This window comes from Petromyzon marinus, chromosome 40, assembly GCF_048934315.1.
Source record: "Petromyzon marinus isolate PM22_M1 ecotype Great Lakes invasive population chromosome 40, UKy_Petmar_22M1.pri1.0, whole genome shotgun sequence".
In the NCBI taxonomy this organism is placed as follows: Eukaryota; Metazoa; Chordata; class Hyperoartia; order Petromyzontiformes; family Petromyzontidae; genus Petromyzon; species Petromyzon marinus.
The window spans coordinates 12,373,438-12,400,555 of NC_133706.1; the positions used below are offsets into that span (position 1 = coordinate 12,373,438).

General features: G+C 50.1%; 1 protein-coding gene across 2 annotated transcripts in view; it reads left to right on the forward strand.

Annotated features, from left to right (window-relative positions):
• LOC116950822 (tumor necrosis factor alpha-induced protein 8-like protein 1) overlaps positions 1-24,891 on the forward strand; it is an 82,570-nt gene extending 57,679 nt beyond the window's left edge. For both annotated transcript variants that reach the window (XM_032968910.2, XM_032968909.2), the window contains exon 2: positions 20,629-24,891. In XM_032968910.2, coding sequence (XP_032824801.1) covers positions 20,629-21,194 — 566 coding nt within the window. In that variant the 3' untranslated portion in view covers positions 21,195-24,891. The remainder of the gene's footprint in view (positions 1-20,628) is intronic.
• Positions 24,892-27,118: the final 2,227 nt, after the last annotated feature.

Consider the following 27,118-nt stretch of genomic DNA (forward strand, 5'->3'; position numbering starts at 1 on the left):
AATCCCTTTGTCAATCCACTGTTGAGGGTAAGTTGACTATACTTCACCAAGCTGGTCGGTGCGGGTTGTTAATCAGGAGGGAGCCCAGAACCGATTCAGATATCACTTGCCACTGATGTTAGCCGTGGCCAGGAAATCAAACTCAGATTGCCAGGTTCATAGTGGGAGCCGCACTTGCTCACCGCTACGCCACCGGCTGTCCCCTTCATAATAAAGCATTTGATAAAGATGTAATATTTTAAATAAAATGGTAAATGTGTTTCAGTTCGATATTTTAGAGCTGTGTTGAATATCTGGTGGGTTTTTTATGCATTTATTTTACTGTCAAGCTCTTTGGGATGCCCTTGAACGAAGAGGACTCTAAAAAATCAGAGTGGAACTGTACGGTTTTTTAGAAATAACCGCAGGCAATGACGTGGCAAGATGGGTCCAAGAGATGGCCTTGGCTTTCCCCTATGTTTTTGGTGCAGGCAACACAGACAACATCGACAGTAAAAAAATAAACCCCATCAAGATCAAAATGATTCATTGAAACGGCAACAGCCACCAACATAACGGCGATTAAACTCCAGCGCGTTAGTTAGCGCGCTATTTTTAGCTGCGTGGAGAGACTGAGAGTTGATTGCTGCTCCCGCCGCTGTCGCCGATGATGGTGGCTATGATGATGTTGTAGTCTCTTTAATGTGCGTTGATTTCTCGTCTCTAATTGCTTTCTCTCGCACCTTGCGTGCCTCGTCTTGCCAACCGGGAGTGCAGCGAGCAACGCAGAAGACACGCATATCTCCCCACCGTACCCACCACACACCCTCTTCTTCCTCTTCCGTCATCCGATAACGCATGCCGCCACCGCACTCCGAAATGAAACGCATTTAGGCCGAGGACACATTTGTGCAGATTAGAGAAAAGGGCGGCGGTCGTGTGTCTCTCCCTGCCCGTCCGGAAATGAAGAGTACCGGTCCGTTGGCCTTTATCGAGCGCTTATTGTCGTTATCGTCACCGCTGCTGCTGTGTGCATGTCAAGTGGTCAAGTTAAAAACAGTTCAGTGGGAATTTTTGCGTTCATATTCCCGAAGCGATAGTGCGGTGGTTTGCCGACCCGAGTTTGATTACCCGCCACGACGGTTAACGTGAGTGGCGTGTAATGTATTTAAACTGGGCTGCAGTGACCGGCGTGGTGAAGTATGGTCATATGACGCCCCCCACGACCCGTACGTACGCCGTGGCGAAGCCCTCGGCCTGTATTGGATCCAGACATGTAGAGTTCACACTGGCCGCTTTCCCTGAATAACGTTTGATGGAGGTTCCATTGTCTATAACCCTAAACCACAACATTAACCCAAACGTCAATCCTATTACTAATCCTATCCCTGCCATTGAGTCCCGAACAGGAGCCCCTAAGGGGGTAACGATAAAGTTTCAGCCTTGCAATTATTCACTCAAGCAACTGCTGGAAAATAGGCCTCCACTAGAGCCCCCTTTACAAAGGGTATTTGACCGACTCTTCTAGACTTCATCCTCGCCACACGCGACCTGCTGATCGATCAATCATTTCTACCGTTGGGTGCGTGAGAGGAGGGAGGATTTGAGATACGGGCCCGCTGTTTCATTTGCCACGGCCGGAGGTCAAACCCCAGCGGCCCTCATCCCACCACGGCAGTGTATCCCTGCGAGCCCCCGATTCTTATCCCAAACCCCAACGTGAACATAAGCGCTCAATCAGTTGGCTGCTGCACAGTGAAGGACACACATAATTTACTATGTTAAACGTTTTACAGTTGAAAGAAATTAATTGCCTACGAACAAGTCCATTGTATATGTTGTATAAGCTTGATCCTTGACGGTCGGTGTTTGAGATGGAATTTTACACTGGGCTACCACAGCTATTTGTGTTTTGTTCCTACGTATGTATTTTGAGTTATGTAAGTGCAGCAAAATAACATTCCGGTTTTTTATTGTTTTGAGAGATCATACTTTAGTGAAGCTCACTGTTAGCTGCATTGCTATTTATTTATTTACAAGCTCAAAGCCAAAGCCAGACTCCTGCCGAGCAAATTAATTGTTCTACTTGTGGCACCGGCGATGGCTCCTTTGCACAAGATAACAATGGCTGTGACCAAAGAGGCCCTTGGTGTTGGGCGGATAAAAGAAAGAAAATTACAAAAAAACTACGACGTTTCGATCACAACACAAACGATCGTCATCAGGAGAGAAAAAAACACGAATACAGTTTAAAAAAAATAATGGTGCTGAATTTACAGGACATTGTAAAACCCGTTGATAAAAACAGAAGCCATAATACAGGTTTTCTGGGTTAGATCGCGTAAATATAAATGTGTCGATCAACCCGCCACCACCCGACAGCCAATTCGTAGGGTTTGTTACGTAAACAGAACGTGCCAATTCGTTAATTGTACAGCACATCGGTGTGTTTAAGAGTAAATCCACAACATTTACAATCTGAGTGCGACATTTCCCCAGTAATTACAACCAGCATCATTAGTCCATAGCCAGCAGCGCTGGGGATTTTTTATTTCGTTGTTTCCTGTTTGATAGTTTCTATAGCGATTAATTTTCCGTCTTTTTTTTCCTGGTCACGGCGACTTTGCGTCGCGACTTAATTTAGCGAACCAATCCGCTCGCCGCCGACGTGGAGAGTGGGTCTGTGCGAGCCGGTTTTTATTAAAAAATGTTTTTAAATCTTTCGCCTGGAGATTCCCTCGATATGCAAACGTCCTGTTGTTTGCAAGGGCGTCCACTAGCATCGTGCGACACATGTACAAGCATGTAAACGATACCACTAATGCGCACGTTTAAAATCTACAATGTACACCGTAGACGTTTATACAGTGTCAAATGCGTTTTACACGGTGTCAAGGACTTTCACAGGACAGGCAATGCAGCATGCTCGAAAATAACAGCGCAGTCAAATCCATAGACAGATGGTGTAACACCGCTGGTTCACGTTAAACTAAAACCTAGTTTTATTTTTCCAAGTAAGGCCCACTGAGCTATATAGCTCTTTTTCAGAAGTGACGTGGCCTCAAATAGCTCGAAGAAGAGGCTTATCACGTGGACATATATCGGAGACAAATACCCTAAAAACGCGTGATGTTTATTTTAAATGTGGAGGGAAAAACCGGAGGAACCGTAGAGTGTTCTCTCACAGTGAGAAGTCTCAACGAGTGACTTCCTACTCGGATGAGCGATTGAGGCAGTGCTCACATTCGGTTTACCACCGTAAGCCAGTGATGTATATTCAACATCCAAATGGCGGGTGTCAGTTTATCTGTAGTACAACCAACTGTTTACTTCCCCACAAAAGTGGTATCTATTTTATTAGCCCCGGAAAAAATGATGGTCCGAGTCAATCCGCACCCGCCACCCCCCTCCCCGCCTCCCATGAACTCGTGACCTTCCCTAATGCGGGTCGCTTGCTCTACTGCTGAGCCACCTGGCATCTGTAGCAGTCATAGCGCCGTGCGTAAATCGGTCTAGTTGGAAAGTTTTGAGAACGAGGCGCTGTGTCGCCAAACTTACCCAATCTAAATCGCGTCTTTCCTGCGAACGAGCTCGGTGTTTGTTTTGGCCACTGATCGATCGTCCAATGGGTGGTTTCTCCTTCCGTGAAGGCTCTTCCCTTCGGCTGAAATTTCCACCCCAGGTTTCAACGACATCCATACTGCGGACCCCTCCCTGGTCATGTGACTCTAATGGAACTGGCCTTGACATCCATTGGTGTACAGCTTTGAGCATCATCCTCCCTGATGAGGGAGGATGATGCTCCGGTTTCCAAACATTCATAAAGCAATTATTTGGTGATACTGACGTTGGCAGTGCTGCACAAGCACAAGGAACATAAAAAAATGTGGACCAATCAGTTTCAAGGACAATGCATATATTATCAGAGTGTGTTTTTGTTTGCATTTTGACTGAAAGTATTGTGGTTAATGCAGACATGAATCCTTGTAAAAAAGGATTCAGTTTTGTTGCCAGAAAAAAGTGGAAAACCCCTATTATTATAAAATAAAAAAACACATTTGTCAATAACATAGGACACCGAAGATGAAAGGAATCCCCATTATAAACGAATTCGCCAAACATCTCAACACAGGACCCTCCTTCAGAAAGTCTTAGGACTCTGTTAGTTTTTGCTGTGTAAATAATTGGCATATTTATTAAGTCCAAATTAATTTCCCCCCCATAATCATTATTTTCATCTCTCTTCGCGCGGGGTGTTGTTTGTCAGTGCTCACACGTTCAAAGGAGCGTGACGATCGGATGATTAACAGGAGACCACGGTGAGGTCTGCGATGAATGATCGGTAACGATATTAACAGCTGATGAATCGCGTACCTGTTAATGTGCAATGCGACTTTCGTTAATTAATTGTCGTTCGAGCAAATACAACGACATCGTTTGTCGTAAAGCAGCATTGACCAAACATCGGTCGATCCATCTTTATTTTCCATGGTGCCCTTGATGGAAACGAAGCGCTTCGTAGGGAAATAAATAGGTACATTTATATTCCATAAGAATACGAGCTTAGTTCAGGGAACATAATTAGGATGAAAACGCTGGAAGAAAATTACTTAAGCTGCGAAAGCAAAGTGATAACATGTAATGCATAACAGCGTGACTTCTACAGCATGAACTGAGATTGTTTTCAATTGTTTTCAATCGCACTTTAGAAATGGTTAAATAGGGAAGCTGCCCGACTGGTCTTCGCAGCTCGCTCCACAGTTCAAGGGTCGTGCTGCCAGTGCAGGGCGCTACTGAGAGTCTTGAGACACTGCGAGGCTTTCCTGGCATAAGGGCATTATTATTGTTGTTGTTTTTAAGTCCGACCTCAAAGTGTAAAATCTTCTGCCCGATGACTCTCAATAATTTCAACTTGTAACGCTCTGCCGCCACCGCACGGTGTTCGCTCACTCTCTTCGAAAGACGACGACTCGGAGGCACGAGCAGGAACCAACAGACGAGCTGAGGAGACGGCGCTACTAACAATTGCCAAAGCTGTGCAGACATCTATTAAGACTAGCTTTACTACCCAGCTTCGCCCGAGACTTGGATTCTTGTCTTGGATTAAGACACGGCCTACGCGGCGGGTGGGGGGGGGTGCGTGACGTCAGCAGGCACACTGCGTGACGCTGCCACATGCGGGTAACATCACAGATGTGACGTCACAGCTCTCTTGCCGTGCAAAATATCCATTATTGCGCCCCCCACCTCCCCCCAAAATACAAAAGTCTATTTGTTTGTTGCATGTCGGGAAGTATGCTAAACATTTTGAACACACATTCACAAATTTCCTTTTCAAATATATGACAATGACAATGTCAACTTGCAACACGCTACCTGCACGGTATTCTCCTCGCAGCAGCCACGTGGTGAGCTGGCGCCAAATTTCCCCCACCCCCAAGCTCTGAGTTCCTCTATATATGAAGGTGGTTTTGGCCAATTCGTGTTTATACATGTGGACGGATAACGGGGGCGCTCGTAAAAAATCCCACATGTGCCAGAGGTTGCCAACATTCTATATCATAAAGATGGAACATGAAATGCACATTTGCTGTACTGCCTTTTCCCGGTGAGCCAGGGGATGGCACGTCATCATCGCAAGGGAGTTTCACAACGTTTGTGCAGTGACCCACCAAACTTTTTCAATGCACATTCCCCATCTGCATTTGTGCAGCCTGTTGAGATTGGGTCACAACTAAAAGATTGAGAATATTAATAGTATTAAGATAAAAAAAAATTGCAGCCCTTTGATAATCAACTGCTGGATAAGGCCTCCCCACGTCAAAGTTAGTCGGGGTTATTTGACCATACTTCACCACGCTAATCAGCATGGATGAGTGAATGAGAGGAGGCTGGTTTAGATATTGTCACCGTTGGTAGGGTTGCCCTTGATGGGACTCAGCTGAATCCTGGATTTGAACATAAGTTCTGAGCGGTGCTGGCGTAGTGCTCTCACCCCTCAACCAGCCATCACCATCTCTACAGATGATTTATATATAGATAGATATTGCCAGTGCCCGTAGGTGGGCTGTGATGCTACTGATGGCACCGCATTATCAAATTCCCTATGGGCACACAAAACATGTGAAATGTTTGCCTTGTGCTGGGACCTCAAAGGTACGTTCAAGGAGTGTTTTAGAGAGAGAATGTAACCCGCTCCCGGAATATAAATTATCGACGTGGGTCGTTGATAACTAAGGTCAAATGCTAAAAGGTGTGCAACTGTATGAATGGAGAGGTGCATGCTTGGAATTGCACTGTGACAGCAAGAGGAACACATGGATCAGGGAAATATAGCCCTGTTAGAGACATCGTATTGATTGTTAAGGAGAGTCAGTGGGCTTGGGCAGGGCACGTTGCTCGAAGGGATTATGGCTGGTGGTCTTCTTCTTGCCCTACGGCTGATGTCGATGCAGAGCAACAACTACAATTACACATTCAGGCGGTCAAGCCCAGATAACCGCATCAGGAGTAGTGGAGTGGTATCGCCGTGATGTTTCCTTTGTATTTGTGGATCGGGCATTGCATCATTATACGTTGTACGGTCTGTTCTGGATGACCACAGTCGCACACTGGATAGTTTTTATTTTATTTTCCATGTGTGCATCAGGTACCCACATCTACTGCTATGAGTTGTGTGTGTGTGTGGCTGGTGGTATAAACTAACGACAGTGGTAGCCAAACGTGAGGTTGTGCCTGATAGTGCGTCCACCGCGGAGACAGAGGGGTGAAATCGGCTCGTGTGCAGGTGCTCGACGGATTGTTGCGTAGCGGGACAGTGAGGGATGGTCGATGGCTTGGGGAGGCTTTCATTCACCAGTGGATGGATCATGACAGATGATAATGACCTCTACATTTCACATTCTCAGTGAAGAATTGGCCAAACGTTCCAATGCAGCAGTTGCTTGAATCCAATGGTTGGTGCTTATGTCCATGGGGACAAAGGCTTCTACAAACCATGTCAAATCACAAGGGTCGTTTGACCATACTTCACCATGCTGGTCAGTGGCGGTTAATGAAGTGGAGAAGAAAGGACCAGTTTAGATATCGTATCACTCGCCACTGATGCTATCCGTGGTCTGGCATCGAACTCGAGTCGCCGGCTACCCAGTGCAGTGCGCTAACCGCTTTTGCCACCGCTCCCCTTCGCTCATTATCTGCCCATTATAACAATGCGTGTGCGGTGCTCCCGGCGAGCCCAGTGTTTTGCGAGGCCCAGCGGTGGCCGTGTGAGCCGAGGCACTTTCGGCCGCCCCTTGGCGGAAGCGTTGACTGATTATTGACGGCCTCGCTGGCGTTGGGAAGCCGCGTGTGCAAACGGCTGATTTCATTTATTTTCTGGGACAGCGCAGGGTGGGTCGGGGTGCATGGCGACCCCCCCCCCCACCGTACTCGTTGCCCTCAACTTAGCCGTGATTTATCTTGACGCGCTCGCGGTCCGTGCAGAATCGCATGAGAAGTCGTTGATTCTTCATGACTTCACTTGCAATTGCTTCTGAGTCGTGTATCCTCGTCGCTGTACATATTAGTGCAATAGTCACCTGAGATTTACATTTCCCATAGACTAAGATTACCCTTAGATTTACATTTCCCCATATACAAGCATTGTCCATAGACTTACATTGCACCATAGACCAACATTTTTGCACTGATTTCCATTGGCTTCATCGGTGTATTTTCTCCGTTTTGCTTTTTGTCAGTTTGATGACCCAGGTCACTCGTGCAAAACGAGACCTGTCCGGGTCTCTTTGAGCTCTCACCCTGGTCTATTTGAGCTCTCACCCTGGTTACACAATATAAACTTGGGAATTCGAAACTTGTGCGAGGAACGAGGGAGTTCGTGAGAGAGAGCCGTCGTCTGGCTGACCACACTACAACATCAACCGGGGTGCATATGGCCGGCCGTCCAGCACAAGTGCTGTCATTTTTAAAGCACAATCGATCAATCGTTTGATTCCTTTTTTGTTGGGAGCCCACAAAAATGTGGTCGAAGAATTTGACGACTCGGGGAATTCGCCGTAGGGGGCTCAGTGGTTGGAGATGTTGCCGAGATCCGAGGTTCGAATCTGAACCGCTTTATAGCTCATCAGATTCCTCTAGTATAAATACATTTTCTGATTCTAATTTCAAGCACAGCGACCTCATGATCTCAGCCCGGCCACCAACAGCACAAAACAACCCCCTAAAAACAATTTCAGCGGAGGATTCACATGTGCGGTGCGGCTTCCACTGTGATGAACATCTCCGCAGTAGCGAGTGTGAGAAGGTGTAGCGCTCCGAGCGTGCACTCGAGGTCACTTGAAGGGCTCCTCAGAAGTAGTTCTGTGATGTCTCCTTTTGCGAGCCGTTCGCTGCCACGGGACAACGCACTGCCGCGCCAGAGTTCCAAACGGACACTTCATGCCAATTAGCACAATTGGAATGATGTTAGGAGAAAAGACAAAGAAATTACGACTATAATTTTCAAGGTGAATTTAGTGAAAAGACTCAACTTTTTTCCTTTGAATTGCACTGTGGTGTGAGAAACACAAGGTCTTTTCAAACAAGTCCTGTAAACATGTTGTGTATATTAGTTCTATTTTTACAGAACTAATATAAACCTGGTCACCCGAGTTCGATTTCATCTTTGCCGTGTCTACGGCTAACATCAGTGGCGAGCGATGTCTGCACCGATGATGGCCGCTACTGGATGAAGGACGTGGCAGTGAAGGGGGAGATGCCTTAATCCAGCAGCGGGCATGAAAAATAATAGAGCGAGCGAGCGAGCATTAGCGGGACACAAGGCATACAGTTTCTTCTGCGCAAAGAGCGGAGCGATAGGCCTGACGTGAGGACACAGCGTTAACGCAAGCGGAAGGGGACGTGGGTGGACCGGGCACGAGATGAGAGCTGATGGTAGAGCCAGACAAAGAGAGGGGAGGGCGGGGAAGAGAGGGCGAGAGAGGAAGAATGGCTGTACAAAAACTAAACAAACTAAATGTAAGTCGTTTAATTTGGTGGAACGCGGGAGGTAAACTGCGAGCGTCTTGAACCCCTCTGCTCCGAGCGCGCCCCGCACTTTTGGAACCGTTCCCTGCCACCGACCCAGCGTGATAAATTATTAAGCGGCCGTGAATGCACAGTCCGCGGGCGGTTTGAGCCAGCGGCCGGCTCGCGTTAATGCGGCACTAGGCCCGGGGGGTTAATGGAGGGAGTGGCGCAAGGTTTTGGGGGGGAGGGGGGGCGGCGCGTTCGCCTGGTGGCAGCGGTCACCCCTACGAGCGGGGACTTTTTTTGCGGCCCGGCAGGTTTTAGTCGTGCTCATAGTCCAGACGGCAACAACCTTCGGAGTTTTACTTAAGTCGGGGTCTGTGTTTTTTTGTTTCTAATCACGCCCTCTTAGTCTAGTTGACAAAAGGAGTCAAACTTTTAGCCTACTGTTGGTTATTGAACGTTGGTGTGAGGGGTGCGCAACTTTCACCTCACCCCCCCCCCCCCCCCCATTTTATCAGGTCAGCCAATCAGTAAAGTCTGTAAATAAAATGAAAAACACTGTATATAGTCATTTACCATGTTTAGTCTTCCTCGGGGCACTGCAGTCGCTAATAATGTTAACAGAAATACGATACCGTGTCTTTATTCAGACTCGTAAAATGTTGTCTCGCCATTGTGAGTCACGCTTTCGCCTTTGTGGGGCGGCCGTCATCGTCGTCATGAAAAAATAAAATAAACTTCATCGACGAATATTTCAAACGCCAATTTCGTTCACAAAATTAACGGCTTGGGCCGGTGGGAATGCGACGTGTCCGGCTAACTCAAGACCTGGCCTCACCCTGGCCTCTCCCTCCCCGTCCGGATCTGCGTGCAAACGAGCATTCAACCTGAACCCTCCCCCACAGCGCCAGGCGGAGGTGCATTCGTGAGGGTGCCAGCCTCGTAAAACGCAAAGCTTTGATGGCACGGTGTAGAACAGGGGTGGCCTTAGGAGCACCGCGCACCAAAATCTTCATCTGGCCCACAGCCACGGTCGCGTGGGACAGTTCAGGTTGGAGCGGTCATTTGGAGTGGTCATGCTGACCAGTTCGCTCGCGCTGGTTGGCTGCAGAGTTTTTAATTCACAAATCTGCGGGAGCGCCCCGGGAGTACTCAAGTCCTGGCTCTGCTGCCAGAGGCGAGTGCCTCGGGCATTTTTGGTTTCTGTTCGTTTTAAAAGTATTAAAGAGCAGCTGTGGCCCTATTGTGCCGCGCGGTGGTGGCTATGCACGTGGCCTGTAATCCAACAATGTGGAAGTAGCAGCCAGGATTGCTGGATCACACAAACGTTCTGAAGCTCCTTTCCCGTGGGTGTCGAAGAGGTTGCCGTACCCTGGCTCGCCAGGAGAAGGCGGTCCAGCAAGTGGACTAATTGCCTCTCTTTCTGTCTGTACGGGGATGGAGTGTTGCCCCCCCCTCCCCTCGCGCGTGGGTTTTTTTTCGGGTGCTCCGGTTTCCTCCAGCACGTATAAACACGCTCAGCATTACTTGGCAGAAAACATCTTGAAGATAAAAAGCCAATGCAGGAACCTCCTGAAAAAGAGTCCCACGACTCAGTGTGGCTATCCTGGATAAATAAGTAAAATGATACTGAGCTGTGGTTTAGCCATCGCTGGATTAGACGAAAATTTTATCCGGGGTGACCAAACATTTTTTTTTTGAAATCAAACAACGATTTAGAAAACGTGCCAATATGGGTCCTGGCTTGAAGAAAAAATGCCTCGAAACTTACCAAGGCTTTGTTGGCAGATGCAAATATAAATATATAAATATTTTCTTTCCTGCGGGGAGAGATATGATGTTTTTTTGAAGCTGAAATGTTTACATGCCTTTCGCGAACTTTATCAGATTCTTGAGTCAACATTTCTCGATGGAAAATAACCCTCAGAGGGTATCCGAAGGGCAATTCAAGAACAGGAAAAGAAATCCCAAGCATGCGAGACGACAAAAAAAACTAAAATGCACAACAAGAATTCACCGACACACACTCGCCTCCTGCTGCTGTTGACGCGGAGGTTTGATCTGTGAGGTTTGACCCCTGAGGTTTGTGAAGGTGGTCGTGTTCCCTCCACGTGTTTGCACACTCACGAGTCGCTCGCTCTGTCAGGAACTGTTATTATCCCCTGCTCATTAACTCTCTGGCTCGGAGGGGTCACTGCAAAATCAGGGCAGCGCCAGTTCTGTTTGGTATATGTGTGTGTGTCTCTCTCTCTCTCCAGCTCCCTGCCTGTTCATACTATTTACCAGCAGCTGAATCTTGCTGTGCCCCTAAGACCCCTGTTTCGTATCCTCATTTAAAAACACAGCCTTGAAGTGGCCTGGTGGCTCGCGGAGCTAATGCTGTGTTAGAGATGGTGAGCTGGCACCGCTGAGATCCTGCGTTTGAATTATGGTTTCCACTGTCTGGGATTAAACTAGGTTCTCAAGTGTAATAAGTTGATGTTTTCTGCCTGGTCACCTGTAACTCAAATAGAGACCCATAGACTCACATAGAGATCGAGATCCCATAGACTCCCATAGACTCGCATAGAGATCCCCTACACTCATATAGAGATGCCAAAGACTCGTAGAGAGCCATAGACTCACATAGAGATTAATAGACTCACACCGACTGAGATGTGATTAAACCGAGTTCTCAAGTGTCGTGAGTTGATGGTCTCAGCGCCATCTCCAATGGCTGAATGAAAAACCCAAAACATTGATCTTGGTTTTCACTGAATTTTTTTTTACTTTGTACATTTGGTATTTGTGCCATTCATTTATCGCACTGTTATCACATTTCACAGGTGGCTATTGTTCCCCAGTTGGGAGCGATGCTTCCACGTGCGATCCCAGTTGAGTAATTTGCGGTGTAATTTTAGGAATTTGCATTGTTACGCCAGCACACATTAACCGGCTCGTTTTGAATGACGTCGGGGAATCTTTACCACAAAGCAGGCGGCACGTAGTAATTTTATGATTACCAATAAATACACCCGCAGTGAATAAAATGGGGCAGCCTGCCAGATTCCAACCGCAAACCTCTGCAACAAGTGGACGAGCGCGGCCACCCGCCCGCCCGCCGGGCCAAATTCGGCGTTGGCCTCACATGGCATTAAAAAGGGGGAGGGGGGCCGCCCCCCTCACATGGATAAGAGGCCCATAACGGGTGACATCGGATGTCACGACCATGGTGCCTACGGACCACGTAGTCAACCACGGCCGTCTTTGCTCCCTTCAACGTCGGGGAGGGGCGGCAAAACTCCACGAGCTCTCTCCTGAAGGCCGCCTCGTCGTGGCCAGCAGCACGCCATCGACCATTGGCACTGTCGCACGCCAGGGTAGAGTTGAACCGTAATGATGTCATCGTCTCGTGGGCCGGCCGTTTATCACGGGTCTCTCGACGCGCCTGCGCGCTGCTTTCTCTTCTCGCGGGCGGCGAGGGCCGGTGACGGGAGAGCTCTCTCTTCGTCTCGCGACGTCACGACGCCGTTCGGGGGGGACAAATACATTTGTGAATATAATTGGTGGGGGGAATAATTGGTTACGTGAAAAACAGAGAGCCCTCACGGATCGGTGACCTGGCACAAAGAGCCGTGGAGTAGCCATGGGATGGCTGAGTGAATCGTGAAATTGCGTGGTTATTTACAACAGCCACAAAAAACCCGTACATAATAATCTATTTATCCCCATCGACTCGCAGCAAACCTGTTTGCGAGCATCTATTAAGCGCAGGCCGGCCGGCGTGGCGCATGAGACGTCGGTGCGGCCAGCAACCCCCCACGTTTGACCGTTGTCGTCTCCCAAGTGCAGATGTTTACAACCCCAGGCCAGGTCAGTGGCGGATCTAGAAACTTCCAAGGTGTGTGTGGTGGGGGTGGAATGGGGGGGGGGCGAAGGTGCAGAGGTCCGTGGTTGGAATCTGGCAGGCCGCCCTGATTATATACTGCGGGTGTATTAATTGTTAATCATAAAATAACATCGCCGCCTGCTGCGTGGTAAAGATTTCCCGACGTCATTCAAAACGAGCAGGCCAATGTGTGGTGGCGTCGTGGTCCAAAATAAAAAAAAACACCGCAAAATATTGGGATCGCACGGAGCAGCAACAGGGTGCCTAAAATTAATGCAAACAAAAGAAAACATTCAATGTATTTTCTCTGTGAATATCAATAAAATACAAATTAACACGTAGTAGGCTTTCGTGACCAATATCATCCATAGTACAGGTTTTTTGGGGTTGATTGCGTAAATATAAGTGTGTCGTTAAACCTGTACTCAGATTGTAAATGTTGTGGATTTGCTCTCCAACACACCGGTTTGCTGTACTTGTAACGAATTGGCACGTTCTGTTTACATGACAGACCTTAATAATTGTCTGTGTCGGGTGGTGGTGGGTTTAAAGACACATTTATATATACGCGATCTAACCCAAACAAACCTCTTATGGAAAATACAAATTGTCAGGTAGTCATTTAAGGCTGAGTCGACCTAGGAGAGGCCAGGGGCAGGTTCTGATATCGCTGGTACCAATGCGGGCATGGCAGCATTTCGTGATGGTGTAAGGATTCGTTGATTAATATCGATTTGATAGGCGCGCCAGAATCAATGTTTTCTTGTGGATATCCGTTGTATGTAATAAGTTCATGTAAGCCCTCCGGAAGCCACTAGCAGCCGCTACATTCACGGCAGCACTAAAACAAACGGATTCAATTGCCGAGGTTGAATCGTGACAACTCATAGCATCATGCCAGTGGCGATGATCGTTATACCCCTAGCAATTGGTCATTAGGCTCTCACCATGGAAGTATTTCAAGCCACGTTGTAAAGTTGCGTGTGACGGGAATCGAACCCAGGTTGCCAGGATCGTACGCCTGAGCCTGCCGGCAACCACCGCACCACTCATTGCAGGTGCCGTATTCCCACGCACGCATGCACTACACAGCGCTATTATCGTGGCACACTGAGTGTATTCCTGTTCCCCCCTCTGCGCTCCCCAATATGACGGGATTGATATTTCCGACAGACCAGCGGCGGCGGTGCGTGCCGCACAACGAGGTCCACTCGTTTACTCGGCTAGATTCTGTGAGAATTCCTGGTGAGGTCACCATGCCGATGGCTCTCTCCCTCCCTCCGTGACTCCCATCCCACTTGACTGGAGTGGATGGAAGTATCGACCGTGCGCTGTAGTGTCCATTCCGAAGGAGCAGCTGACATTTCGCTCGGAGACTTAATTTCTCACAGAATGTTTATCCGGACCACTGCTAAACTGTTGTTGTTAGTCGAGAGACTTGGAGTTGGACAAACGTCCCAATATAGGACCACAGAGCTCGGGCAATTTTTAACAGTGCCAGTTCTGGAATGCCGTAATTTTGACGAATGCCGCGATATAAAAATTAGATCATTAATAATATTATGACTATAGATGAGCGGGGAGAGAACTAGGCCTAAATTAGGAAGTACGTGAAAAACCTGCGATGAGTCGGCGTGATCATCGCAGAGCGTCGGCGCCCCGGCTTGTGCGAACCTTCTGCAGACTTACGACAGAATTTGAGGAGGTTCTACATATGACTCTTTGCTATTGTCATACTTCTGTTCTTGCTTGGTGAGAGATATACTGAATGTGGTGTGCCGGATACGGACAGTTTTTTTTTACCAGTCGCTGACCCACCCGACTGAAATTAAACCCCGTCAACCATGTTAGGGTCCCGTGAAGAGGCTTGCCAGAGTCATGGGAATGTGGAAGTCACGTTATTGGCTCAGGCTGCAAGGTGCCAGCAGATGGCAGCACATGAATGGATACGGTCCGCAGATGGATTTGATCCATCTGCTGCTCTGGGTTGAGTTCTCCGGATCAAATCTGTCTGTGTGAAGGTTTGTGTGTCATACCAGCCTACACATTGTGGTGGATTTTTTGCCGGCGCTCGTGTTTCCTCCCACGCAAATCCACACCGATTAACACGGTTGGCCACGTACAGTGCGAAAGAAGTTCAAACGTAACATGCAAACAAGTGGAATCGGCCGAACTCCCCAATGCGGCGGATACCCTCCCGCAAAGAGAGTCCCGAGACTTGGCGAGGCTCCGCTGGGTAAAATAATTGTCATCGTCGCTGATAACGTCTTAATTCGCACGACTACATTTGGGGCAGGAGATCCGCTCGCCTTCCTTTGCCAACCGATCCCCAATACCGACAACCAGATTACCCCCCCCCCCCACCGCCATCCCCACGCCTTCAGCTGGCTGTCTCAGAGCGAGAGCTTGAACGTTGCTCTGTATGTGCGTGCATGTATCAAGTATTTTAAAGGGCGGAATTAACTTTTCCTGAGCTTTTGATCGGCGACCTATAGCACAGACCCCCCTCCCTCCCACCCCTCAGCTTCCCTTCTCCAAATATCCCTGACCCCGCGCCCTTTCCGTCATTGTTCAGCCTATTAATTTTGTTTTAATTAACTTTTTTTAAATGCGTTTGAAGAAGAGTTATAAAATAAAAAAGCAATTAAACTTCAAAAAATGTTTGAAGCTTTGCTGGCATTTATTAAGGAGTCATCATGGAAAGCGCTCGGCGGAGGAAGATGCGACATAAATATTTAATGCACCGACCTGACCATCTGAGCCCCCCCCCCCTCGCAATCTTCCTTGCGATCCACCAAAAGCTCGAGACGATGAGAGAGGCTGCATTTGCGAAATTAGTGCCACACGCCGAGTTTCTGAAGGTGGCATTTCACGGGTAGCGGTGTTTTTGCGGCTGAGGTGGTAAATTCTTTTGACACGTGGAGCGGTGTAAGTTGGTAATTTGCGTGTGTGTGCGCGCGCGTACGTGTGCCGCAAAGTGCGCCTCGCCTTGCTCAAGAGTCGTGGTGACGTCGCTGCAACTCGGTTGCGAACGGCGGTTGTTGTTGTGCACGTGTGACTGTGTTTTTATGTGGGGAGCGGTAGTGTGGTGGTTCGCGCACCACGCTACGAGCAAAGTTGACCCAAGTTCGATTCCCGCTTATTGCCAACGAACATCGCTGGCGAGTGATATCCAAACCGGTTTGGGACCTCGCCTAGGTCAACTCGGCCATAAATAAGTATCTGGCGCGGTATGCGTCGTCGTCGTCGTCGGTAATGATGGTAAGACAACAGCCAGCCAGCCGGCCGTAGTACTGACCGCACGGCTCCCTAAGGCGACAGTGCCAGCTGTTAATGGGTGCTCGATAACAGCAATGGCTCGCGGCCGTCTCTGTGCGCTCTACGGCGGGGGATCTTTATGCCGTGTGTGCGTGCGTGTTGGAGTGCATTTACAGAGCAGCCGGGGCAGCGTTAAGGCACCCACGTCAATGCCTGCGTGGCTAATGAGCACATGTGTGGGGTGGCGAGGGGGGGGGGTGTAGACGGCAAGTAGACTCGCATGGACGTGCAATGTAAGTGGGGGGAGGGAAGAGCCCGGCGAGATAAACGAGGCTGTTTTTTTCCTGGTGTCCGGCACCCTAAGCTGGGCTAGGCAGATAAATAGCAGCGGAGGTTACATGGGAATATAAATGTAATAGTCGCGCGTGCAAACTCGAACAATACCGCAACAGAATATGGGGGGTGGGGGGAACGAATGACACAAATGGTTACAAAATTACACAAATAATTGGAGAAATAATAACACGCGCACGTGTGCCCGCTACGCGGCTAGCTAGGCGCCCTGGAGCTTCAACCCACCTGCCGATCACCATATCATCATCGCCACCATCACCACGGGAAGGGCTGGGGCGCGTTACTCCTTCCACGGTGCCCCTCCCACCTGCTGCGGGCACGGGAAGCAGGGATTGGGAGCGTGCCATTGTGCGCAGGGAGGGTCCTCCTGCCACGCCCCCCTAATTAGGGGCTTCCGTGCACCCAAGGTACGCCTAATTGGGCCGGGTAGGAGTATAATGGACACGTCCAGACACCATTAATTGGTCTCCAGTGGCTTTTAGGGCCCGTTGCAGAGTTCATCGATGTCGCTGACCTGCCTTGGCTTGCGCGGGGGCAAGGAGGTGCACGTGATGGGACTGGGATTGGGGGTGGCGGTGGGGTTGGAGTGATTCTCCTTGCACTTGACCACTGGGTTTTGCTCTCCTAGAGGCTTGGTGCACCCCCCCCCCCCGCAGAGAGGGGGCGCTTGTGGGTGACCCCGGCCATGTCGCTCGCGCCGCCCCTCTCTCTTTGGATTTCTCCACCCCCCCTCCCCCGGATCGGACCTCAGCTGCCGTGCGATGATGCCACTCGCGCGCCCCCTCATCCGCGCCCGACGCCCGACGCCCAGCGCTCGCGCCGCGGTTTAGTTTCGGCAAAAGGGAGGCCGAGTCGCTGCCACGGCCGCCGCCTGCTGATTGAAGCTCGTCCCGTAACGAGCCAGCGGTGCCGGCGGGACACCGCCACCGCTTCCGGCAGCTGCGGCGCGTTTCACTCAGCGCCGTCTGCCGTGCGGCTTCGTAGTAGCAGCAGCCGGCAGTGGGGGGGGGGCTTGCGGGGGGGGGGGCAGCGGGGGACGTTCTGTGCTGCACCGTTGATTCGTTCCACAGTCCAGAAAGTTCCATATTCCAGAGAGGTCCAGAGAGTTCTGCAGTCCAGAGAGTTCCACATTCGAGAGAGTTCCACAGTCCAGATACTTCCACAGACTTCCACAGTCCAGAGAGTTCCTTAATCCAGAGACATAAACAGATTTCCACCATCCAGAGAGTTCCAAAGTCTAGAGACTTCCACAGATTTCCACATTCCAGAGAGTTCCACAGTCCAGAGAGTACCACAGTCCAGGTTTATTTGTGAGTCTGTTTGGCTTCATGTTGGGGGGAAACTGGAAGACCCGGAGAAAACTCAGCACACACAACAGCCGGTGGCTGACCGAGATCCACGGAGATCGATTCCAATTAAGCTGCTGGACTGCCACCTTCTGGCCACCACCTGGCAGTCCAGCAGAATTTGGTAGTTTCACAGATCTCTGTAATCCACCAACCCTCCTCGCTCCCCCCCCCCCCCGCAAGGTGGCGAGGATCAGTCGTACACCGCCACATCTGGTGGGGAAATTATGTTTGAGCAAAATAATTAATTTTAGAACCACGCTGGGGATCGCTATTCACCAGGTGACAAGTCATTGAGATGGTTGCATTGCTTAGCAGGTGAGAGGCTCTGCCAACTGTTGTGTGATGGTGACCAGTGGACTGGACTTGCAATCCAGAGGTCGCCGGTTCGACTCCATATCCTGGCACGGCAGTCGAAACAACGGTGCAGGTTATCTTCGTCACCCCTCCACCTCCCCCACCCGCCGTCTCTGTCCATCCAGCAGTGAGAATGAGTTAATTGTCTGTCGATCGGCAGCTCACGTGTGGCGGGGTGAAGTGTGGGCACCTCCACCTCTTCCAAGAAGTCTGGCCGGCCTGGAAGAGTAGACCAAGTAACCGCCGGAGACACTCTCAGCAGCGACGTTAGCCAGCAATTGCAGATTTGCACCTTTACCTTTAACAAGCGAGAGCTTGGAGATAGCAAATGTCCATCGGCTGTCACCATGGTTATGTAAAAGACAACCGTTAACACCAATTAAGGAAATCGCGAAAATAAATATCGGCGGTGCGGTCCCTTGGGTCATTGCCACCGTCGCGTGGAGCGGTTTGACGCGCGACCTTTACTGTCACTGCCGATCTATGCTGAGTGCGATGATGCCCTAATGATGCCCTATTCCCCAACAACAACAGCAGCAGTCACCATTCGCCACGAAGTGGCACTGACGTCACCGCAGAACTTGTTTTAAGCTAAATGCACTTTGAGGCCACGTGAAGTCTCAAAGGCGCGCTGGCAGGAGGCCACGCGACAGACTCGGGTGCTATGGGTTGCCTGACTGAGATGACTCGCAGATGCACAGACCTGTGCTCCCTACTGTACCAACTTTCTGCGTTTTAGCCGCCCGACGCTCTGCTTGTTGTCAGCGTTGCTCTTCGACCCTCCGCTGCTGCTGGAGGACGACTGCCTCCAACTGCCGAGTAGCGTCCTTCACGAGCCTTCTCCATTGAGGCCGATCTTGACACTGCTGGTACCAGTCATCGGCAAGCCCACTCAGCCCCACATCCTCCTTTACTGCATCAGTCCATCTTTTTTCTAGCCTGTGCCACTCACACACTCGCCCACACACTCGCACATCAGTCCATTTTTTCTCTAGCCCATGCGAGACCTATTAAGCCCCCTCTACTCAGTCATATAGAAGGTGCATGGGCATGTGGTGGCTGAGCATGCGGGCTACATGCCCCAGCCAACGCAATCTTGCCTACCAGAGGAGCTCCCCGTGATGATTACCTGAAACGATTCTGGGCCTCCCCTAGGTCGACTCGGCCTCAAATGAGTACCTGGTGCAGTATGTAAACATCGCCACTAGGGAGACAAAGGCGGTCGGGCGTGGTGCTGGCCATCCAACCCCCTTGTGTGCCGTGCTGGCCATCATAGGTGCTATTTGCTAATAGCAATTGCCACAACAATCTGTTCAGGCTACATGGAGGATCTTTGTCTTTGAATCGAGGGGCAGTGACACTGCGGTTCGAAGCCGTCAGTCACCCTGGTTAATACTGCCGTGTGTATTAGTCGTAGAAATGCGTCGTAGCAATGCTACGACTACGTGCTGTCCAGTGACGTGTGGTGAGGTCAGTGGCTGGGGAGGCACTGGCTCGTGTGAGAGCCAGATTCACACACTGAGGGGGGCGTGGCCTCACTGAGGGGGGCGTGTCCACACTGAGGGGGGCGTGTTAGACACGTCCCCCTCAGTGAGGCAGATGTGATAGCTGCCTCCCCTGGTGCTTTTTCATTGCAGTTTCATGACGAAACCAGTGAGTCTAAATATCTTTATACACATACGTGAAATGTTACCTGGAGTATGGAAGGCGAGGACATGAAATGAAGGGGTCTATAAACATTACATTGGTGACATACTGAGATAGTAACAGGCACGTGCTTATTGCCCGCGCTCCATCCAGTTACTGAGGGGTTGCGCAATCAGAGGGGAGGCTGAGCTCGTCGCTGCCTCACCTCTCGTCTCTTCCTGTATTTGCAGCGGAGCTCCGCAAATTTGGCGATTTTGACTATAAAAATGATTGGAATCGTACAGACATGACATTTATAACACTAATCAGTAGAAAAATCTTAATATTTATTCTATTTTTTTTTTTTTCGTAACCTATTTTCATTAGAGTATGACAGGTGAGGATCTGCCTCCCCTGCCTCCTCTAACCGTACGTCCCTGGTGCTGTCTGCTACAAAGTAGACATTAACGATCCATCCCTGACTTTATTCGCAAGAGTAGGCCATTTTGTGCTGGCGTCATGGTTCTAATTTATGCCAAATGTGAAAAATTACTCTAAAATTACATCGTTGAGAAATGCGTAGCAGTTGTCACCTACAACTGCAAAAACGTATTGAGGCTTTCCTGGTAAACAAGCGTCATAATAATAATATAACGCGTGTGCGGGTGTCACGGAGAGTGATAGGCTCAGCCACCCTGGTAACCAACATCTCGGGCTATTCTGTGGCTCCGTCACTGAGCAGCAACCGCGCCTCGTGACGAGCCACGCGCACGGTCGCTTCCGGCGCGATCGCTAACGTTGAGTGACCGTGCGTGCGTGTGTGCGCAGTGGAGATGGAGAGCTTCAGCTCCAAAAGCCTGGCCGTGCAGGCCCAGAAGAAGCTGCTGGGCAAGATGGCGACGCGCTCGGTGGCGGGGTTCCTCATCGACGACGCGGCGAGCGACGTGCTCGACGAGCTGTACCGCGCGCGCAAGGCCTTCTCGCACGACCGCAAGGCCTCGCAGAAGGCCGTCAAGGACCTGGTGAAGGTGGCCGTGAAGCTCGCCGTGCTGGCACGCAACGGCCAGTTCTCGACGGACGAGCTGGCGACGGCGGAGCGCTTCAAGCGCAAGCTGAACCAGGCGACGCTCACGGCCGTCAGCTTCCACGAGGTGGAGTTCACCTTCGACCGCGACGTCCTGGCGCGCACGCTCGAAGATTGCCGCGAGATGCTGCACCGCCTCATCGGCCACCACCTCACGGAGAAGTCGCACGCACGCGTCGACAACGTCTTTCGCAGCTTCGGGGACGGCGAGTTCCTGGCGGCGCTCTACGGCACCGAGCCGGCCTTCCAGCAGCACCTCGCCAAAATATGCCAGGGCCTCAACAAGCTGATGGAGGACGGAAACATTTAGTCGCCGGGCGCCGGCCAGAGGACCGGTTGTGCCGGCGATGCGATTCGAAGCCCTGATGCAGGGAGCGCGAGCAGAAGAAAAAAAAATGTTGTTGTTGAGAGAAAGAAAAACGCCGTTCGCGAAAAGCATTTTTAAATGTAAATTGAACTTTGGCGGTTGTGGTCGTTGTGACTCTCCCGGTTAAACAAAAACACGCATTTTTGTGGAATTTGCACTCCTGGAAGGGTTCAGGCCTCGTTTCGGGGGGAGTGGGAGCGTTGGGTACTTGATGAAAGTTGGGCACGCGGGGTTTGGTCAAACCCAAATGTTGTGAGTAACCTCATTCCAAAGCCATTTTTGTATCGTACGAGTCGTGTTCAAGTGACTTTGGGATCACGTGCTGTCGTGGTTTGCGTGACACAGGCTCACAGTGCGAGCAGTCATTTCAGGGGGGGGGGTCTGTCAGCACCAGGGGGCCTGGGATTTGTCACCTTTATAAAATTCCTGGGATTCCACCGAGGAGCCCACGGGCCTGACCCCTTCAGTCTGACAGAGACAAACAGAACAGACGGGAATCTATGCTCGCCCAACGACTTTTTGCTCGGAAACTATTGCGGTACAATCTGTCCTCGACAAGACCCTTCCCCTAGCTGAGAGCGCCCTCCCGCGGAGAGATCCTGCACAGCCGCATTTTGCACGCTTGTCGAGTCTGAAGGGAGGCTCTGTGTTGGTTTTTTTTATTATACGAGAGCCGTTGACTTTCTTAAGTTGTTTATTTTTCGGAGCTGTGTCCCGACCAGGGAGCCAGATGCAATTCGGAAGCGTCGCACGCCCCACCAAGTGTCGGGGGTACAGGAGCTCAGGTGTGCACACGCTTGTACATATCTCTACGGGGCAAAGCATCCCGTCGCCCGCCGTGAGTTCGGCTGCTGAAACGTCCGTGGTACAGTTTAACGGGGAAAAAAAACGCGTAACAAAAATACAACTCCTGTTACAGACATTTATAGACTCTTGGCAGCACAGGCAGACCGCTGAGGAATTCCTGCATTCATTGGTCCATTCCATGACGTGCCCAGGCATATCCCTCGCAAGGACTTTTTATGAGCGCAGTGCAAACTTGTACCTCGCCCGGAGACGCCACCCTGGTGTTGCGGGGTCACACGTCGGTGTTTCGCCAGATGTGCGTGCGTCCGTCCTCTTCTAACCCTTCTTTGTGCGTCCCCTTCATCCCCTTTTCCACTGGCACATCTGTGCCGATCCAGCGCCGGGCCCCCCACGGTACGGGCGATTTCCCCACTGGCGATGGGCCCGGCCGAGCCGGAACCAAACCGCGACACGCCTGCCGCACAAGCTGCCAGCGTCCTGGTCAATCAAATTCGTTGTTGCGTGTAAAGTCAGTGGGTACATTATTCCATCGCTATTCGCGAGGAATAAGTTCCGGAGATGCTCGTGAATAGAACATTTCTCGGATAATGATACTGGCCTACGAATGTCGTACGTGCAACGTCTGCAGATGCTTCTGAAGCTTCGAGAAGTTATCTCTGTCTTTCTCAGCTCTTTATCGCATTGTTTTCTCAATCATCACTTTATCTCATCACATTCTCTGTCATCACATCCTCTCTCACCACTTTCTCTCTCAATGCAGTAGTCGTGCGATTCGTGGATAGCCAAAATCACAGATGGCCAAGTTCGTGAATAACGAGGGAATTTCATACACCGTAAGCGTGCACAATGTCACCGTGTCATCTAGATGTGACTCGACTCCTTAAACTGCATGCAACGTCGGCAGCACAGCAGCACGATTGTCCAGTGGAGAGAGGTCGACGTGGCCAGGTGTGGGTGAACACAAGTTCTTGGGAGCGGACGGGGGGGGGGGGTGCGGGGTAGCAAAGCCGCCTGGGGTATTTTAACGAGCGGAGGATGCGGCCACTACGCTCGTCTGCTCTTTACATCTTCATCTCGCATAATCGGCGGATCGCTCACATCGTCGTCTCACATCGTGGGCGTGCACGGGAGTGAGTTTTTTTTTTTATATGGGAGGCGGGGGGGGTCACAGAGGGATGCCGTGCACGGCTTCGCGAGCGCGCACGAACATTTTGCTAGCGGAATCTGCGCGCCAGAACTACGCGGATATGGTGATGATAATGATGATCGATTCCTCTCCCTGACGATTCTCTCTCGCCGACGATTAGTGTCGGCTTGCGGATTTAAGTTTCCGGAGGCAGCTAGAACAACCATGGGTTTTCCAGATCGTCGCGACTACGTGTGCGTAAGATTTCAATGACCGAGGGTTTTTGAGACTCCAGAGCTCCCGCTAATGGAGGCCCTTCCGTCCAGCAGTGGTGTAAGCAAGGAATTGCAGGGCTGCACCTTTGCCTTGTCCATACATCAACTACGTTCTTTATCCCTTTGAACCAGTCATACCAATTGCACATGTTGACCATCTGGGAATGGAGTCAAGTTTTAGGATTCTCGTTTTGTCGGTACGGGACGTTTATGGAACGTTTCAATTTGTTTGGGGTACGTCGTATTTGCCTTTTTCCCGCTCTCTAGTCACCCCCTTTCCCTTTCTGCCAAGTGGCGCATTCCGTATCAGTGAAGTTCGGCGGTCGGTGGTCGTGCGTGTCAGAATGCAAATCCGTGTTGCTCCGATCCGGCACGAATTTCACATCCACCATGAGTGAGCTTTTGAAAAGATATTGGATGGTGTGGAAATCCGGAACGGAGTAAACGGGTGTGGCAGACTGGACTTAGACCTCTGCCCGCTGGCCAAAGGGTCAGACAAGAGTCCATGCCTTTTCATTAAAAATAAATAAATGTTTTTACTGATTGATTAAATTAATTCGACCGTACAACTCTGTATAGGCATTCGCGGTTGTGTGGTGCGGTTTTCCGATGTTTACGGTTTGTACCGCGCGGCGTTCGGCACGATGTCTGACGTTTTATACCACGCGCTGGGAGCTTCTTCAGGAACATAGTGGTACAAACCCGGAAACGAATCAAAATATGTAATATATACAACCCTGTTTTGAAACGAATAAAAATACAACTTTGATATTTAGGCTTTTTTGAACCCCAGTCAAAATGAAGACATGACATGGAATATTTTATTTCAACAATTAAAAACTCATTCATTGGCCGATAACACCTTTCAATGTATAGAGGTCCTCAGAGCTTGCAATTGTTGTAAGCACCAGCTCCTTACCGCCTGACTGTTGCTACCTTCCCCACTCATCTGTGGTTCCTCCTCCTGCCGGCGCCTCCGAGTCGTCCCGTCTCTCTCTACGAGAGCGAGGAAGCGAACATCGTGCGGTGGCGGTGGCGTTACAAGTTGACATTATTTATAAATGCATTCAGGGCACAGTTAACGAGGTGGATGCGTGTTTTTATTATTATTTGCGTAAGTGGAATCTTTTATCCTGCTTCCAAGTGAAACCTGCCCCAGTTAAGGTTGTGCCCGCTCTAGACGGCGCTCCGATTGATTAAACAACAACGAGAGACGGAATGGGAGTGGTGGAGCGTGGCGGTGCACGGCGTTGGTGGTGGTGGTGGCACCCCCAGGGGCCCCGCTGGTTGCAACGGGACGTGCTGCACTTCACCAAAAAAAGGAAACGATGTATAATTTGGTTGTTCATATTCTTCGTGGGGGTTTTTTTATGTCTTAATTTGAGAATTGTTATAATGATGTTGACAATAAAGTACAGTCGGTGTAAACGTTGTTATGTGTGCGAGAGACGTAGAGAATTCTGGTTTTGTTAATTAGATTTTTCTCCCTCTTTTTGTTTTGTTCAGACCATTTTATTCCGATTGCGCTGCCGGCTGTCGTCGCGCCACTGGGTGGGGAATCCGCACGGCGACTCTCGCGGTGCATCACGCCCCGTGTCAGAGAACGGCCCGTGGAATGGGATATCGCAGAACTACTTCTGAGATCCCATCACGTGACCTCTTATGCACACACTTGGGGGTGTTGCACAACCACGTGGCCCTGCTTCAGAGTTGTTTGTCACATGATAGTAAAAACCGAATTTTTTTAATTTAATTCTCAAAGCTGGTATATCAGAGAGTGTTCATGATGCAAGTATTTGTTTGTGCAGTTATTGGTGACCCGGTTGGCAGCATCAAGCCCCGCTCGAACACTTGAGAACCTGGTTCAAATCCTTGAAGTTAAAGTTTATTTTGTGTAACCGGGTGAAAAGTCAAGGGGTGACTTCGGTCACCAAATTGATCGATGATCCAGCACTTGCAGCCACTCACTCACCAGTGATCAGTCATCTCCTTATCACTCTGCTATTGCTCCTACTGCGATGGTCACCGTTCCTGTGACCGTCATTCGTTGATGTCGCCACCCATGTTGGTTCTACCGGACGGTGATTGTCTCATCCACACTGTGTTCAACTACGACTGCCAGTAACAACAACATACCCCACCTTACACACCCACCCATCCATCTTGCCACTCACTCGTTCACCGACTCACTCACCCACCCACCAACCCCCTAATTCGCCAACTCACCCATCACTTACCCACACACCCACTGACTCATTCACTCACTCACCCACCACACTGCAGGTCGCAATTCTATTTCTGCCTCTCCCCTCCCACTGCGCGACTGATGGAATCTTCAGTTTAACACGTCGTCCGTAGGCTTTCGACCAATATTATCCATAATAGAGGTTTGTGGGTGAGATCGCAAAAATATAAATGTATCATTAAACCCGCCACCACCCGAAGTAGCCGATTAGTAAGGTTTGTCACGTAAACACGCATGCCAACTAGTAACTACAGCACACCGGTGTGGTGGAGAGTAAACCCGCAGCATTTACAATTCGAGGACGACGTTTTGCCGGTAATTACAACGAGCATCGCCAGGCGACAGCCATAATTGGAAACCTCTCCCATCATCTCTCTACCGCCAAGCTCTTGTAACGTTAACCTTTGCTCAATTCCAGAAACGTCGTGTACACCACTCTCATCTATCGCAACTTCAATAGTGCCGTTTGTTGCTGGCCGCGTGGCGTTTTTGGGCACCGGTGATAAAATACAACAAATGAAAGTTGGCTGAAACCCAGATGTGAACCCAGATGTGAACCCAGATGTGAACCCAGATGTGAACCCAAATGTGAACCCAAATGTGAACCCAGATGTGAACCCAGATGTGAACCCAGATGTGAACCCAGATGCGAACCCAAATGTGAACCCAGATGTGAACCCAGATGTGAACCCAAATGCGAACCCAGATGTGAACCCAAATGCGAACCCAGATGTGAACCTAGGGTCTCAGCGGTTGCTGGTTTAGGGCCCCTTGACTTCCGACCTCGTGGACTTGAGGGTGGACCTACAGCGCCCTCTGCCGCTCAAAGGACGACGGGCCGTTATCTTTTTGTTACGATTCGGCTTCTTTAACCCAAGGAAAGCCTCGCTCGCCGAGGTCTCACGACTCGTGTTCAGGAGGGTCTTGCCAAGTTTTGGCAGTAAGGGGGGGGGGGGCGGAGGAGTCGTGATCGCGATATTGACACCGAGGCTTTCTCGACCGATGTGAGGGTTCGTAAACAGTGTCTCTTGCGTGGAGGTATACCTGTTATGTGAAATTAAACAAATCCATTGGCGTATAGACCCATCACGCGACAATTTGGTTTGATCGGCTCTGTCGGGTGGTGGAGGGTTTGGGTAAAAAAATTACATTTTATCTACACCGTGATCTAACCCAAAGGTAGCTCTGAATTATTGCTATGTAGATTCCAACGGACAAAATGCGGTTTAATTTTTAAAATTTGGGAACGGCAGTGATGACTCGTCGATTCATCAATGATTAAATCGATTCGTGGATTTTTTGTTCACGCGGTTGCTGATCACAGGCCCAAAGTGGCCAGCAACAAACAGCACTTTTAAAGTTGCGTGATAAAGAGGGAAGACGTTTCTTGAAATTGAGCGCAAGAGAGAGACAG